This window comes from Humulus lupulus, chromosome 7, assembly GCF_963169125.1.
Source record: "Humulus lupulus chromosome 7, drHumLupu1.1, whole genome shotgun sequence".
Lineage (NCBI taxonomy): Eukaryota > Viridiplantae > Streptophyta > Magnoliopsida > Rosales > Cannabaceae > Humulus > Humulus lupulus.
Genome location: NC_084799.1, coordinates 206,027,837 through 206,045,313, shown reverse-complemented (window position 1 = coordinate 206,045,313; position 17,477 = coordinate 206,027,837). Strand labels below are relative to the sequence as shown.

Genomic DNA, 17,477 nt, shown 5'->3' with positions numbered 1-17,477 from the left:
TTTATGCACGCGGTTACCCAAACCTATCCAATGATATTCACTATAAATTTCAGGGACAATCAACAGGCAATGAGACTGCTTTTTATGATATAGAAACTCTGCAGAAATTGTAACAGATTAATAATATTGTCTCGTATATTAGATGAATTTTAACCACCGAACCACGTAAATTGTGAGTGTAAGAAGTTGTTCATATAGTTCATTCGGTTTAGAAAAGAGCACTAATATCTTTGTTATTGGATTTCTTATTCTATTGTTGGCGAAAAACCGCGTCAACAATAATTAATTTATAAATCAGATATAAATTATAGTGCTTAAATTGTTTAACACAAGAATTAGCACTTAAGGGATTTGTAGAAAATGTTCCTAGTTGTTTATCTCAATGTACTCGAAAATATAATAACTTTTATGCTTGTTATTAAACAAATCGTAACTTATAAATATAAAGGCTCAATAAACATAAACAAGAGGTCATGACTACTCAAGATTTAGATTGATTGGCATATAATTGTCTAGCGACATTTTTAGAAATCTTTATGGCAATTGGTATTTTATTAATGTGTCCAACTCGTGTTTGGTCCAGTCCTATATGATTCTAATACCTCCACTTTAATATCTCTACATCAATAATCCAGATCAAGATCATTGTATTTTCAATGTTAGTAGACCGTATGAGCAGTAACCAGTTAAAGATCTTTTACTTAAATTCCCTTCCATGTGGACTATTTAGTTGATTATATATGTATAATTTTAATCATTTGTACTAATACAAGATTATATTCATATTTAAAAAACTTGAACTTCTTCTCTACTATTCAATTACATTATTCATTAATAAAAAATGTAATCTATCAAAAAATTAAAGAAAATTATCACTTTCATAAATTCCAAAAATATTGTACTAATATATGCTTTTTTAGGGCACTATGCTGGACATTTATAGGGAAGGAAATTAAAAGAACAAAAGGAAAAAAAAAAAAGCAAACACATAAAAAAATAATGACAATCACATAATAACAATTTGACCACATCATTCTGGAGCGAGCTGATAATGTTACACAAATAGGGTACGTTTGATACCATGTATTATGGGGTATTGTATTATATTATAATAAATTGTGTTTTATAGTATATTTTTATATAGTATAATATATTTTGTATTGACTTTTATTAAAATATTATATATTTATATGTAAATACAAATCAATAGCAAATATAATACTATATAAAAATATGTTATAAAAGACAATTCATTATAATAAAATATATATGACTTAATACGACTTAATATGACGCATAAACGCACTCATAATGATCACCCTTAGATATATATAACGAGGGGGTACCCTATTATGTCTCCTTAATCCATTTGACCAAGTTGTTGACATTTTCGGAAGATTGACCATCTTTAGAAATACTTTTCATTATCATTTCTTTGAATTCTAAAGACCTTCTTCGTATATCTTTATCAAGTAGTAGTTTATCCACTTTATTTTTCACTTCTTCACTTGTTACGATTCCACGTTCATTGGGCTCAAACTTCATTCCAACTTTCCAAATATCACATATATAACTCTCATCCATAAATTGATCAGCAAAATAAGGCCAAGTCAAGAAAGGCACTCCATTGCTTAAACCTTCAAGAGTTGAGTTCCATCCACAATGACTCACAAAACAAGCAATCGCAGGGTGACTTAAAACCTTTTGTTGAGGTGCCCAATTGACTATTTTTCCAAGATTGTTATTATTACTATTGCTTTCAAATCCATATAGTTCAAGTCCATTTTTTTGTTTACTTAAGATAAATCCTGGACGAACAACCCAAAGAAATGGCATACCAATTAGCTCAAGCCCACGAGCTAGCTCATGATATTGGACTTGGTCATGAAATGTGGAGCTGCCGAATGCAATGTATATGACCGAGTGCGGCTTGTGTTGATCCAACCAGCTTAAGCAAGATGAGTCTTCAGCCCAAAATTGTGACCCTGGAATATCTAAAGGACTATTATCTATGGATGCCATTAATGGGCCTATTGGGAGGAGCTTTGGAAGTAGAGAAAACACAAGAGGTTCGATGTCATGGGATGTATTGCAAAGCCACCAATCTGTCATTTTTAAACTTTGACAAGCATTAACAAAACCACGAAATACAACCTTTTGTGTAGCAGGGTTACCAATATTCCATGGTAATTTTGATGTGTCTATGGTAGGCACGCCACTAGACAATTGTATCATTTGTTGTTTGGTTGGCTTGCCTGTAAAATTAACATATGAGTAAAATAATAATAATAAAAAGGTTAAGTAAATTCGTTTTTGACTTTCTTTTGCACTTTTTTGTTTTGTTATTTGTCACATAGATTATATTAATGATTTATAATATTATTAAAATTTAAAATATAATTTGACAAATGGTTTATGTGATCATGTAGATGTAGAGAACAAACAGGAAACTTTTAGACATGTTTAGTTAATCTATTATATATATATATTTTCTAATAACGATTAATTAAATGTATTTTTTTATTTTTTTTAAATCTTAAAGCTCTACAGAAAAAGAGAAAATTACATTTTCTTATTACAAAATATTTTTTTATAATACTATTAATACGATAACTTTTATTTATATTATACATATTATAACGACTTTATAAAATAATTATTATAAATGTCCTTGTTATGTTAATATTAATGTTTATTTTAGGAACTTAAATTGCAAATGAAATATACTGAGTAACTCCCATAGTCGGTTTTTTTAATAAAAAAAACTCCCTTATATAAAGTTTTGATTCCCATTTTCCTTAATTCACGTTAGTGACCATTTTGAAAAGTCAAGTAGTGGGAATAAGATTATTTATAAGATATGTTTTTTAATTTAATAAACTTTTTATTGTTAAATGACGATTCTGTAATATTATTTTTTTTTGGGTATAAAAGTGAACAAAAATGGTAATAAAATAATTTTTTAAAATTAACATTACAATGTCCGAGTCAATGAATTATATGAAAAAAATAAACTAATATGTTTCATATAATAGAGTAAACTACTTTGTTTCTTTATTATATTATTGTTGACGTCATTTTTCGTCAACTTAAATCGTAGAGCAATTAAACAATGTAAACTATAAAGCGAATGGATGATGAAGAGAAACAAGAAGATTTTTATGTGGTTCAGCAGTTAATTCTACCTAGTCCATGAGTCTATATTATTAAGACTTGGAGTTTTCTAGAAATTCTTCAGAGATGAATTACCCAGAGTTTCCTCTCAAGAAATCAGATATCAGAGCATCGGTCCCCTACAAGTGGTGATTCCTTCTCTATTTATAGGGAAGGTTACAAAGTTCATTCTCACATATTTCGGAAAGATATTCTGTATATCAATTGAAATAATGATATTAAATGCAATATCTCCTATATACATGGAAATGTCCTATGAAAATCGGGAACGGATAACAGATTAAATGGTATCCCTTAAATATTGGGATTACACAACAATAAATATGTTCACACGTAATGAGCTATCCCTGGTGACTCATCAGGTCTTCGAGATCAGCAATCGGCATTATGATTGTCAAGACTTGGAACTGCTACGAACTTGCCACCCAACTTCAGGCCATGCTCGGGATAGGTAGGTATTGTTGAAGCTGTCACACCCGAGCTTGCACTTCCCAAGTTCGGACTGTCTTATCTGAAGACAATCGGTAAAAGATATATCCCAGTGTCGTGCCATTTCGAACTCAGAAAATACCCCGAGGTTACACATCTTCGAGGTCGTTGTTTTTCTTCAGAGATTTTACGGCTGGACCATGTGATGTTTTCATACATTTTGAGCTCACACCTGACGAGCCCAATTTTCAGGATCATAACCTCTTGTCTCAAAATCTGGGTGTGACATTTTTCCCCTTCAAAAGTATCAGCTCGAATCCTATGAGAAGGAAACTTTTAAACTGCTCCTCTTGGAAACTGTACCATCAAATACACTCGAGTGTGGACACGTGTCAGCCGGACGTTGACCAATCAAAGTAGTTGAGTGCCTTGGAACCCTGCCCACGTTCGTTCGCCTGCCAACTTTATGGTACTATCATTTCATTGGTCCCTGACCGTCGGATCGGATACAAAATCTGGCCAATGGCCCAGATTAGTTCGGCTTTTAACATTCCCAGGGGCCTATAAATATATCCCCATTCGTCTTCCCCACTTTACTTTCACGTTCAAGCTTTCAGAAAGAGAAAAGAAGAAAAAACCAGAAATTTCTTTGCCTAGCTCTTGCATGTTCTCCAAGCTGAGAAGACAAAGCAACGTTGGCTTCTTCGACTATGTGAGATCATTTTTGCAACCGCTTATTCGGTCATCAATTTCTCTGTTTTCGCCGACTGTATTGTGTAAGTCTCTGTTCATAGCTTCGTATGCCCGTGTATATACATTGTTTTCATGCACGTTTATATTGTTGCAATGTTGGTTCACTCACTGGTTTTGCACACTAGAGTGTTTCAGCTGATAAATATTAGTCTTAAGTTCTAATATCATGGGTTCCAAACCTAGATTCTATGTAAAAGACCCAAATATGGTTCGTTTACTGATTTTTTGAATTTCGGATGACATATCTTGTACACCAAGATATTGGGTACAAAATTAGGGTTTTTAAATTGCACGTTTCCCAAAAATATCACTTTTTTTGAGTAACCGCCAACTTTTTTCCCTGAAATATCGGGATCTTTAAAAATAAATCCACCTTCCTTCCTTTCCGTGGAATACACGCTCTGAGACTGGCCTCGTCCTTTAGATCGAGTTTGCCTCGTAGCCTCGATCATTCGAGCTTAAGTCATCCTCATATTCATTATTGATTTCTTGTTCGCCTGACCCTCACCCTTTTACTCTTTTACTGGATGCTGCAGAACTCGGGAAAGCGGTGGGGGTCAAAGCTCACAATTCCTTACTCACCGAATGCTCTGAGCCCGGAGTCACCTTTCACCCGGAACCAGCGTCTGATTCGGGAGCACCAACTAAAGCGCGAGCAAGAAGATACCCGAGATCACTTTCATCATCAAATCGACGAGGTCAAGGAGAGGAAAAGGAAGAGGCTTAGGGTCGTCATCGACCCAGATCCAGATCCGGACCCCGAGCCCAAACCAATTCCCATCGATCCCAGTCTTAGAGTGACAATTGCCTTCAAGCCGGGGGACCTTCACTTTTCATTGATGGGAGAACCATCAAATCCCCCTTCCACCTCGCAATCAACCTCCATTCCCACCTTGAGGGAAGAATTCTTCGAGGTCGAGCACTACTGGAGCTCGGTTTCTTCACTGGGACAGATCTCAGGGATTTTGTCCCTCCACGGGATCGGAATGTCAGGCTCGCTGAAGTGTCGAGCCCTGACCTCCCACGAGCGAAGTTATCGCGCTCCGGGAGATGGGAACCCCGACAACAAGTTGAAGTACGCGGCCTGGAGCCAGGAGCACATGAAGGCAGGGGCTTTATTGCCCTTAAAGTCCTTTTTCAAGGGTTTTTTAGACTTTTTTGGGCTCGCCCCTTTCCAGCTCAACACCAATTCGTACAGGGTTTTTTCTGCCCTGAGGTTGCTTTACCATGAGCTAAAGTGGGAAGAACCTTCACCAAAGGAGATCCTGTATCTCTTTTGCTTGAAAAGCAATCCCTCCCGAGCTCGGGGAGGGGACGGCTTCTACTACCTTTCAAGCTATCCCAAGGAGAAGAAAATATTTGAGGATCTACCCAACCATCCCCCAGATTTCAAGAAGGCTTTCTTTTGGACGGATGGCCTGGCTCCTTCCAGACACTACTCGTTCAGGCGAATTCCTAAGTACATAAAAAATTTCTTCTTTTGGGCTCGAGTTTTTGCTTAGGCTCGTACCAGTCATAATATGTTCATTTTTCTAGCCAACTACCGTCGACCCACTCCCACCAAGGAGATGAAAGAGCATAAGGAGGCTTTGCTCCAACTTCCCTACGGCAGGCACTCCCTTTCCTATCTTTTTCATGAAGATAGGCTTCGAGCCTGTGGCCTCCTAGAGAAGGATCAGTCCACGTTCGACTGGTTCATCAAAAAATATACCAAGTGGGAGTTTGTGCCTCTCCCAACTGGCAGCCTTCCTCCGAGGCGAAGTGCTAAGCCATAATCCCTAGCTCGACGTCGTAGGAGTCCGCGATCGGGGAACGAGGCCAATGATGAGGCCTCGAGCTCGAGCGACAAAGGTATGGTCATCCTTAGCTCAGACTTATGGTCTCCCTCACTACTTAAGCATAAGCCCGACATATTAGTCTTGTGTGAGGATGATAGGGACCATTTTTATGTATGGTCCTTGGTAGATGAGAGGGTTCATAGGTTCGATAGTTGGCTCGGGAAGTATGACACTATGTATAGTCTGAACGAGGTATGGAACGGAATAGCCGTTCAATACGGGACAAATGACTATAGAGACCTTTCGATGTTGACTTCCACGTATAGGGAAGGTACTCCCCCCGCATCCTTTGAAGATGGGGGAATTACGTGGTCGTTGAGCACGAGCTTGGGGGAGAGTTCCAGTTAGGTTTCTCTCTACTTGTCCTTTTATTCCTTGCTTGTCTTCATCATGCTAACTTTTTGTCTTGGAATATCTTATAATGCGGTGTAATTGTGCAAGTGTTATGGACTCCGACCTCGACACCGTGCTCGCCAGTGGCGAGGGGGCCCAGAGGAGTAAGCGCCCGAGGGGCTCGCGAAAGTCAGACCGACTTGCCAAGGTCCTTAAGAGGAATGAGAAGACTTCTCCTCCACCAGCTCCCACTGTTACGAGCCCAGTTGCGGATCCGAATCCTCAGGTCAAAACATCCACTACGGTCGTTCCTCCCTTGCCTCCTCTGATCATGGTTCACTCAACGCTCGGCCCACCTTCGAAAAAGTCCTCGGCCTCCAAAACACACCTATCGTCGGGGATGGATTAATGTTGAGGACATCAAGACTAACGATCCAATTCAAGTTCCAATTGGTCCGGTGATGAGGGCGCGGGCTAAGAGATTCAAAGAAAAACTTAACAACTTAGTCCAGAGAATTCTACAACAGGAAGAGATCGAGTTCACTACTGAGGGTGAACAAAGGCTTGTGCTGCTCATTAAAGTTGATTCAGTTTAGGAGCTTGATTAAGATTTGGCTTCTTTGTAACCTTACTCTAATTATTTGTTTTAGTTTGAACTATAATTTTCATGTTTTATTAGAGTCTTTATTGGAGTCCAAGACATGTCTTCTGCCTAGGTTTTTTTGGGCTTTTTTATTAAGGGTATTTTAGGGCTTTTATATGTCTAAAACCCTCTTTGTAATTTTCGACCATATTACGTCTTGTGGACGGTTTGGAAGACAGTTAGTTTTTGTTAATGAAAAAAAATTGTGAGTTTTCTTCTTGAGTTCTTGAAGAAACTTTCGAACTTATCAAGGATTTCCTTGTGGCGTTCAAATCTGACTTATTAAACGGATAATCCATCCCCGTTTGTGGCGTCTTCACCATACCAAGGTTCGTGCTTTGCTAAGCATTGGGTCGCGGTTTCCATTCCAAATTCGAGCGTTCTTTGGTTGTTTTCCAGATTTGGTTCGGGTTTCGTCACAATTGTTGGCGTGGTTCATATCACTAGTCTAGGTGATTTTAAGGATATATTGGAAGATTGTGAAGAAAATAGAAGATCGGTTCAGTTTCTTAATAATACTCTGCGACAGAAATGATACAAGAGTTAGAGAAACTGAAGGAATGACTCTTTAATTCCGCTGCGTATACTGTAAGTATTCTATTCATTGTTTCTCTTTGAATCAATTTTATAAACATGTTTTAGGCTATCTCGTATTAATTTGTTTAATATAATATATACATGAAAATAAATAAATATACTGTATAAGTTTTCCCAACAAACTAGCCACGATGAACAGTACCCACGGGTACTATTCATCCAAAAAAAATTTTAAAATTTTTTGTGGAAATAAATTATTTATAATCAAAGCCAAAAATATCAGATTTGTTTTATCATTTAATTTTTTTTTTAAATAAGATATTTTTGTTAGTTGGAATTTAAATAATTAGATATTTTCTACAAAGATTCAAATTCAAATTAAAAAATAGACTAACAACTTAATTTTAAATCTTTTAATATATTAAAATATTAGAATTATGATATCAGATATTTAAGATATTTTCATTTAAATTCTTGATTTTTTTATTAAAACTTTATTTGAAAATATAAATGTTTTTTTATTCTATAGTTTTTAATATTTAAATTATTTGAAATTTGAATATTGTTAGTTAGATATTTTTATGGAAATTTGAATTTGTTTAGCTATTTTGAGATATTTCAGGATTGTTATAACTATTTATATTTTATTTTATTTTTTAATGGTTAAAATATTAGCTAATAGTTATAACAACACAAGATAATTTGGAAAATAGTTAAGATATTTATTTTAAAATTTAAAATTGGTTAAATTTTGAAAAATATCATTTTTTTTCCAGCCAATTAATAAAATATTTTTTTATAAATGGGATTTTAATTAACTTTGGTTAATTGTTGATAAATTCTATTTAAATTAAATTAATATTTTTTTTCAAACTAACCTAAACCAAGTTGATTGTTGATAAATGAAATTTAAATTAACTATTGTTAATTGTTAATAAATTTCATTTAAATTGACTTATTTTTTGTAAAAAAATTAATTAATTTGAATTTTTTGATAAATTATAAATAATTAATTGTGGTATTTTTGCAAATGAAATAAATTGTGGTATTTTTGCATAAATTCATAGAATCGCTCATATAGTAATATGATTAGACTCATCTAATTATAGCATGCCTGTTTGCACTATATGTGGTATTTTTGCCTTTGGGTTTAGATGCATATAGTGGCCCATATGTTTGTTAGATATATGGTATTTTTCCAAATAAAATATTCATAAAATGATAGGTTTTATTTGGGCCCATTAGAAAATGTAAAGTTCAAATTCCTCTCTTGTGGGTGATTCCACTTGTGAAGGCCCATTTGCTTTGCATGACTATACTGGGCCTAATCAATTAATAACAATTAATAAAACGAATGTTTAGATTGCTGTCTTTTGGACCTTGTATGGAAGATAGGAGACATTTGTAGTGAGAACGACATACTGGACCCAGCCCTCCTCCATACAAGCCCAATTGTTAAGGCTCATTTACCTGAGTTGGGCTTAATTGTATAGGTTCATTATATTAGTTAAACCTATATATTGATTAGCAACAAATTAATTCTAAATTAATTGAATTTGTTTGAATGTGACACTTTAGAATTAATAGGAAATTATAGGACTTTGGTTTTAAAAATTTAATGTGTTTAATTTTTTTTGAAAACCATAATCATTAATTTTCTAAAAATAAATAATAAAAATACTATTTTTAATTTTATAATGAGCTTATTTTAAGATTTTTATTCGATCTCCACCGTTGGTTTAACATAGTCAATAACTTAATGGGGCCTCGAGGCGCTTTGATTCTCCCCCTACGGAAGGTGTTCATTAGCTATTTTGACAAGGTTAGATTTCGAAAGATAGATAATTATAGGTCAAATTCTACTAGACTCACCCCTACAGTGACTACTAGGACTAAATCTATGAATCTTGAAACTCTGGGTCTAGCTCATAAAATAAGAGATTTTGTTTTCTTATTTTGATCGAATAGTAGGTTGTTAATAGTGGTGTCCATTATTAAATGAGTTTACAACTCGATTTAACTAGTGATATTTTTTACTCTCGCCAACCGGGACAAGGATATCATAGATTAGTTAAAAACCTAAAAAAATAGAGATATGATTGTTTTTGGTATTTTTTTTCTCATATCTTACATATTTTTGGTATATGTTGTGCTATTTCTTGAAATTTATGTGAATAGAAGTTTTATTGAGAAAATGTGATTGATTTCTATTTTATTGGTAATTTGTAGTTTAATTATGGTTGTGTCTACTCCCATCCTTTCTCAACTTTTGATAGAGAAACTCACTGGAGAAAACTTCCATAATTGGAAGCAGAATATCAACATAGAGTTAATAGGTGACACCTCCGAGTTCGTCATGATTGAGGAATCCCCAGAACGAGCACCGTCTCCACACGTACGTGATGGCATCGTGAATTCTTGGATGGCACCGTGTTTGCACGTTCGTGATCAACTCAACTATGGTTTGACGCAGCTCATGAACAAGCTTCAGAATTTTGAGCCTATCATGGGTAGACCAAGTAAAGGAGGAAAAAATAAGATTATTGTTGTTGCTGCTGATCCAGATAAGGCTGAAGCTAGCCAAGCTTCGTCTTCGAAAGCTGGAAACAAGATGAAAAGTGGACAAAACAACAACCTAAGCCTTCAAAGGCTGCAAAGACGAGTGCACAACCACGTGCACAGACGCCTAAGGGGAAGAATGTGAAAAATAAGAAAGGTAAAGATAAGTGTTTTTCTACAAAGAGAAGGGGCATTGGAAACGAGATTTCCCCAAGTTTCTAGCAGCGAAAACCAAAGGTAATGATTATAGTTCATTTATCTTAGAAACATGTGTTTTAGAGAATGATAAATCCGTTTGGATTATTGATTCTGGATCTACCAACCATGTTTGTAAGTCTTTACACTTCTTGAATCGTGGGAGGAAGTGGACGAAGGCGGCTTAAAGCTTAGAGTTGGGAACGGAGCGTTCGTTAAGGTCCAAGCTAGAGGAATAGCTCGTTTGAAGTTTGGAAATAAATACTTAATTTTAAAAGATGTTTTTTTTATTTTGGATTGTAGTAGAAATTTAATTTCAGTTTCCATGTTGCAATTAGAACAATTTGTTATGACTTTCACAAGTTCTAATATATCTATTTCCTTTAATGGATCACACATGTGTATTGCATGTTTGGAAAATGGGCTTTATATTCTGCGACCTAACGAACCCCTCGCTCTTAACAATGATTTATTCAAAGTAGCTAAGCCTATGACCAATAAACGTTAAAAGACCGAGAACGATAATATGAATTATTTATCAGATGTGAAGAATTGGCTGAGCACTCAATTCCAGATGAATGATTTGGGTGAAGCAAGTTATGTTCTAGGTATCCAGATCATCAGGGATAGAAAGAACAGACTCTTAGCTCTATCTCAAGCAACTTACATAGATAAAGTGCTTGAACGTTTCTCAATGAAAAATTCCAAGAAAGGGCATCTACCGTCCTGCCATGGAATTCATCTTTCAAAAAAGCAGTCTCCTGAAGAGGAAGATGCAATGAGAAAAGTTCCTTATGCATCTACAGTTGGAAGTCTGATGTATGCCATGTTGTGTACTAGACCAGATATCTACTGTGCAGTGGGTGTAGTGAGCAGGTATCAGTCAAACCCAGGATCAAAACATTGGATAGAAGTTAAGCATATCCTGAAGTATTTGAGACGGACTAGGGATTATGTGTTAGTCTACAAGGGTGGTGTTTTGAACCCTGTAGGCTACACCGATTCAGATTTTCAGACTGATGTCGATGACAGGAAGTCTACTTCTGGAATGGTGTTTACTCTTGGGGGTGGAGCTGTGATATGGAGAAGCGTGAAGCAGTCTGCAATCTCAGATTCCACCATGGAGGCTGAGTACATAGCCGCGTCAGAAGCCGCTAAGGAAATAGTCTGGCTAAAGAAGTTCTATTCGGATCTTGGTGTTATTCCAGAAATGGATAAACCGCTTTTGTTGTTTTGTAACAATACATGAGCGAAAGCCAACTCGAAAGAACCTCGAAGTCATAAGAGAAGTAAGCATATAGAAAGGAAGTATCACATAATTCGAGAATATGTGGCCAGGGGAGATGTGATGGTTATGAAGATTGCATCTGAAGATAATCTTGCATATCTGTTTACAAAGACACTACTAGAAGCTACATTTGACAAGCATATCAAAGAAATGTGATTAGTAGAATTAAGGCATTAGTTTCAATTAGTGCAAGTGGGAGTTTGTTAGGATTTTATGCTCTAATTAAAACCCAATTTCTTTGTAATCTCATTTTATTATTAATAAAACAATAAAAATAATTTTTTGACTTGGTCAATCAATTTGCTCACATGTTTAATTTTCATGATTATTTTTTTAATATAAACTTCTATTAAATCTTGAACATATAGCTAATCATATTTATAGTGGTGTAATCACAGTGGAATATAAATATGATTATATGTTCAAAATAAGATAGTCCTAAGATTAGTCAGTGCACATGATTTACACTGACTTGCCAATCTACGATATGATCTACTTACACATTACAGTGTTATGTTCTTTCCAGAACATTAGCAAAGTAGATAAGATCGGATGTATTTGTTACATCTGACTGGACCGATATTGACAGTTGATAAGATAAGTAAACATATAGTTATTATCTATTCTAGTCATATCATATAGTTGACTATAGGTCAATTCAATCTCAATTCTGAGTGGTTAGTATTCTAACTGATTGTATTATTTGAGTTCTTTGACTTGTTCGTTACCAGCTTACCCTACGAACTAGCCCATACTTACATCTTGGGAACTCGGTAGTATAATTGAGTGGGAGTGTTAATCATAGATATGAACATCTATAGCTTCTGATGAAGAAGTGAAATGATGGTTTCCTTTTAGTTTGGTTCAAGGTGTTAAATGATAGAGATCTCATTTCAGTAATTAAATTAGTTTACTGAAATATCATTTACAAGGAACTAAGTGTTTTCATGATAAAATAGAATGAGGGGTAAAATTGTATTTTAGTCCTATCTCATTGTAGATCGTCTATAGAGGATTAAGTGACAATTATGGTTGTAACAATGGATAATTAATAGCGTATCTATATTTGTTATAGAGCGTTCTATGAATTCAAGAGTGCAATTCCGAGTCTATAGTGGAGTCACGAGGAATTAATAAGTTAGTAAATTTATTTGTTAGATTTATGATAACTTCTTGGAGCTTGATTTCATAGGCCCATGATCCCCATTGTACCTTGGATAAAATCATCTAGATAGTCTCAATTAATTGATTTAATTTTCAATTAGAATCATCAAAGTTGACCAGGTCTATTTTGGATAGTTTCACATAGTTATGTTATTTAGAGAAAAAAAAGAGAAATTATGGCAGATTTATTAATTAAGATAAATTGGTATCTAAATTAATAAATAAGTTTAAATCAAGGTTCAAATTATAAATAATTAATTTGATGAAGGATTTAAATAATTATTTAATTAATTAAATCAATAGAAAATAATACATGCCTTGATTTTAAGTCCAATGGGCTTATAATCAAATGAGAAATTTCACGGGCCTAAAGCCTATGATAATTTCGACCTAAGGCTTTAAAATGACTATTATTTTATTGATTTTTTAATTAAATTAAATGGCCTAATTGAGTCTATAAAAGGAGTGCTTAGAGAGAAGTCAAAACATAAGTTTAATCACTAGTTTTCTGATAGTCTTAGATTCTCTCTAAACACAAGTCCTTTTTCTAAGTCTCTTTGTTATTTTCTCTTCTTCTCTCTATATCTATCTCATGTGTTGAGAATTGCCAACACTAGTCTAGGTGATTCTAATGATACATTGGAAGATTGTAAAGAAAATAGAAGATCGGTTCAGTTTCTTGATAATACTCTGGGACAGAGAGGATACACGCGTTAGAGAAACTGAAGGAATGACTCTTTAATTCCACTGCGTATACTGTAAGTATTCTTTTTTTTTTGCCAAGTATATTGTAAGTATTCTATTCATTGTTTCTCTTTGAATTCAATTTTAGAAATATATTTTAGGCTATCTCGTATTAATTTGTTTAATATTAGATATACATGAAGATCATGTATAAGTTTTCCCAACATTATCAGGGTTACTAGTTATCCATTCAAGTTTTCATATCTAATTTTTTTTTCTTCCGAATTTGGATGTTCCCATTAGGGTAACTGGTTACCTATTAATTTCATCATATTTTTCTTCTTTGAATTTGAATGTTCCCATCAGGGTAACTGGTTACTCATTCACGTTTTCATATCTATTTTTTTCTTTCTGAAATTTGATGTTTCTATCAGGGTTACTAGTTACCCATTTGAGTTTTCATATAATTTTTTTCTAGATTTAAATGTTGTCATCAGGGTAACTAGTTACTCATTCATGTTTTCATATTTTTATTAGTTTTCTTTCCAAATTTGGATGTTCCTATAAGGGTTACAGGAAGAAAATGTTGAAAAAATTAATTTGAATTTTTTTACATATAGTTAAAAAAACTATAAAAAATTACAATAATAAAATATAATAAATAAAAAATTGTAAAATAAATATGTTATGTTAAAATATATGTGTGAATAAAAAGGAATAAAATAGAATGAGAAAAGAATAAATACAAATGAAGAAAAAAGAAGGGAAAAAACAGAGGAAAGAAAACTAAAAAAAATATGAAAAAAAAACAAAACAAAACAAAAAATGATGAAGGAAAAAAAAACAGATGAATGAATAGAAATGAAAAGAAGAAGGAGAAAACTAATGAAAAGAAGAAAAAAAAGACGAATGGAAAAATTGGTAGAAAAAAAGGAAAAAAATAGAAGAAGAGGAAGAAAAGAAATAAAAAAGCTCATATGTGTGAAAAAAAAAATAGAAAGAGAAAAAAAATACAAAAATGAAGAAAAAATAGAAGGAAAAAAAGGAAAGAAAACTGAAAAAATATGAAGAAAAGAAAACAAAATAATACAAATGAAAGAAAAAACAATAGATAAATGAATAAAAATGAAATGAAGTAGAAAAATGGAAAAATGGAAAGAAAAAAATAATGAAGGAAAAAATTGATAGAAAAAAAAGAAAACATAAGTAAGGAAAAAAGAACGAAAAAAACTAATTAAAAATAAAAGAAAAAATAAAAAAATTGAAAAAAAATAAAATTATTTTCAAAATAAAAGAAAATATAAGTATGATAAAAAAGTGGCATAAATATATGTTTTTTTTTTTTAAATTTACAAGAAAGAAAATCTCATAAATATGAACTTCCAAATAAAAAAATCATAAAAAAAAATAGAAAAATTAAATGTACATATTTTTTTAAAACAACCTTAAAAATTCTATATATATATATATGAAAAAATTCCCTTTATTTTTTATTGTATGTCTAATTTGTATATGTTAATGTAAATATAATTTTCTGTATTATTATATCCCCTAAAAAATATAAAATGCTTGCATTTTTTTAAAAGGAATATGTCATTTACACCATAAGTTTTGCTTAAAAATACCTACTTAAACTTTGCATCTTTAATAATATTAAAATACCCATGTATTTCACTATTAAGTATAAAATACCATCAACTTCTTTAATTACAGTTGTTATTATATTTTTAATATTTTTTAAAAAAGAATAACTTTAGAAATTATATATTTACTAAAAATAAATCATAAATACTTTAAAATCAGATTCAAGTGAATAAAAATCCATTCAATAATCTCTTATAGATTCTTTTTAAAATTATATTTTTTTAGTTTTCTATTTCTAGAACAAATAATTTTTTTAAACAGACTTAAAGTGAAATTTATATATAAAAACGAAATAATAACTTTAAAAAATAAATAATATTTATCTTAGTAATTGGTGAAAATATCGAAAAATAAATAATTGTACAAAGTGATTATATTTATATAAATCTACTTTGCCAAACAATTTCATAAAATATAAAAATAATTTCAAATAGTTAAAATAAGATTGTTATTATTTTATTTATTAAAATTAATTGAGAAAATTAAGTCAAATGTGTATATTTTATATTAATTGGTTATTTACAATATTATTAAAACCATAAAGGTGAAATTTATGCAAGCAAAACAACACCCCAACAAATATCAACATCTTGAAAACTTTTGTCTTCACTAAAGCTTCATAAGTCTTCGCTATTAGCATTTTGCAAGGTTTCAAAGAGGATCCCATAATAATAATAATAATAATAATAATTACATACGTACCATCAGATGTGATGATCCCATCCTGTATCAACTTTGGTATGTTCATGGTGTAGAGGAAAAGTGCAGCCGCGGAAGGAAAGAAAACAGCAGCTTTAACACCTAATTTAGCTGCAATTTCGAGTGGCCAACTCAAAAAATAATCAGAAACCACACAACTAATGATGTCGTCCGGAGAACCACCGGTACCATTATTTATAGTTGTTATGAGTTTTTCAAACTCTGCAGGCAAAATACTCTCCCCCCAAACTAAATCACATATGAGGTCTTCGTCAGTTCTATCGGCCATTGACCCCAACCCATCTGGGATTGACACCATCTCAATCTCTGATCCAAACCCAGCAGTATCATCATCAACACCCATGCCGCTCAAGATCTTGTTATGGTTGAATTCAGTGTTAACGAAAGTGACTCTCAACCCATGCTTGACTAGCTTGTGAGAAAGTAGCATGAGGGGTTTCACATGGCCTTGGGCTGGAACTGGCATGACAATCACACGTTTTTTGCTCGTCATTTTTTCTTTTGGTTCTACCTAGCTATACAGCATAAGATATTCTTCTCACTTTTTAAAAAACTTCAAGCTAAACTTCTCATATATATAATTACACATTTATGTACACTACCATGTAGGCCATTGTTGTTAGGTGAGAGAGAGAGACTGAAAAGAACCATAGGTAAATATTATTAATGTTGAGAAAAGTACAGACGGAGACATATGTATTGATGAATGATCTATTTCGGTTACTTTTTATTTATTTAAAAAAAAGTAGAATCTATTCAAATAACCAAGTTATTATTCTTGAACTATTTATGTTTGGCTACTTTTTGATGGGGATGTGAGATGATTGATTAAGTATGGTAATTTTCTAAGTTATAATTAGTTATGATAGTAATTTAAAGCCCATAATAAATTTGGATCTAGTAGTTATTTTGGACTCTATTAGTTAGAATAAGTGTCTATTATTTAAGATAATATAAGTATAGTAACATGACACACATATTGGAATAAATTAAATAGCATTTAAATTTGGTGGTCAAATGGACAAAACCTTAGCTATATGCGTGTATAGAGCTCTAAATGTAGGCTAGCCCGGCCCGACACGACAGACATTGATGTGCCTCTGAAAAAAAGTGGATCAGGTCGTGCCAGCCTGCATTTAAATATGAAAGCCCAACACGGCCCAAATGGGTCGTGTGCTGTGCCAGGCTGGCCTAGATCGTGCCAGCTCGTTTTTCTAAAGCGGGCCAGCCCATTTTTTTAAAATGGGCTATTTTCGTGCCCTGAAAACGGACCTTTAAGTCAGCCAAAATATGGGCCCAATTTGGGCTCAATTCAGGCCCAAATTATATCAAACCTATTTTCAAGGTTTTTAAAATATTTTTTCCCTATTTTACATATATTATGTATATTTAATTAATTATTACAACAAAAATTCTAAATTTAAAAATATAAATAAAATAAACATTGCCTCATTAAAAATTTTACCAAGAAAAACTTAATGAAATTAAATCTTGGTAAAGAAAAAATAGTGCAATC

At 32.8% G+C, this 17,477-nt stretch overlaps 1 protein-coding gene across 1 annotated transcript; it reads right to left on the bottom strand.

Annotated features, from left to right (window-relative positions):
* Positions 1 to 859: 859 nt before the first annotated feature.
* Positions 860 to 16,509, bottom strand: LOC133789240 (UDP-glycosyltransferase 83A1-like). The gene is made up of 2 exons (XM_062227006.1): positions 15,944 to 16,509; positions 860 to 2,255 (listed from the first exon to the last, which is right to left on the bottom strand). The coding sequence occupies exons 1-2, from the start codon at positions 16,452 to 16,454 to the stop codon at positions 1,351 to 1,353; spliced, it is 1,416 nt and encodes a 471-aa protein (XP_062082990.1). The 5' UTR covers positions 16,455 to 16,509; the 3' UTR covers positions 860 to 1,350.
* Positions 16,510 to 17,477: the final 968 nt, after the last annotated feature.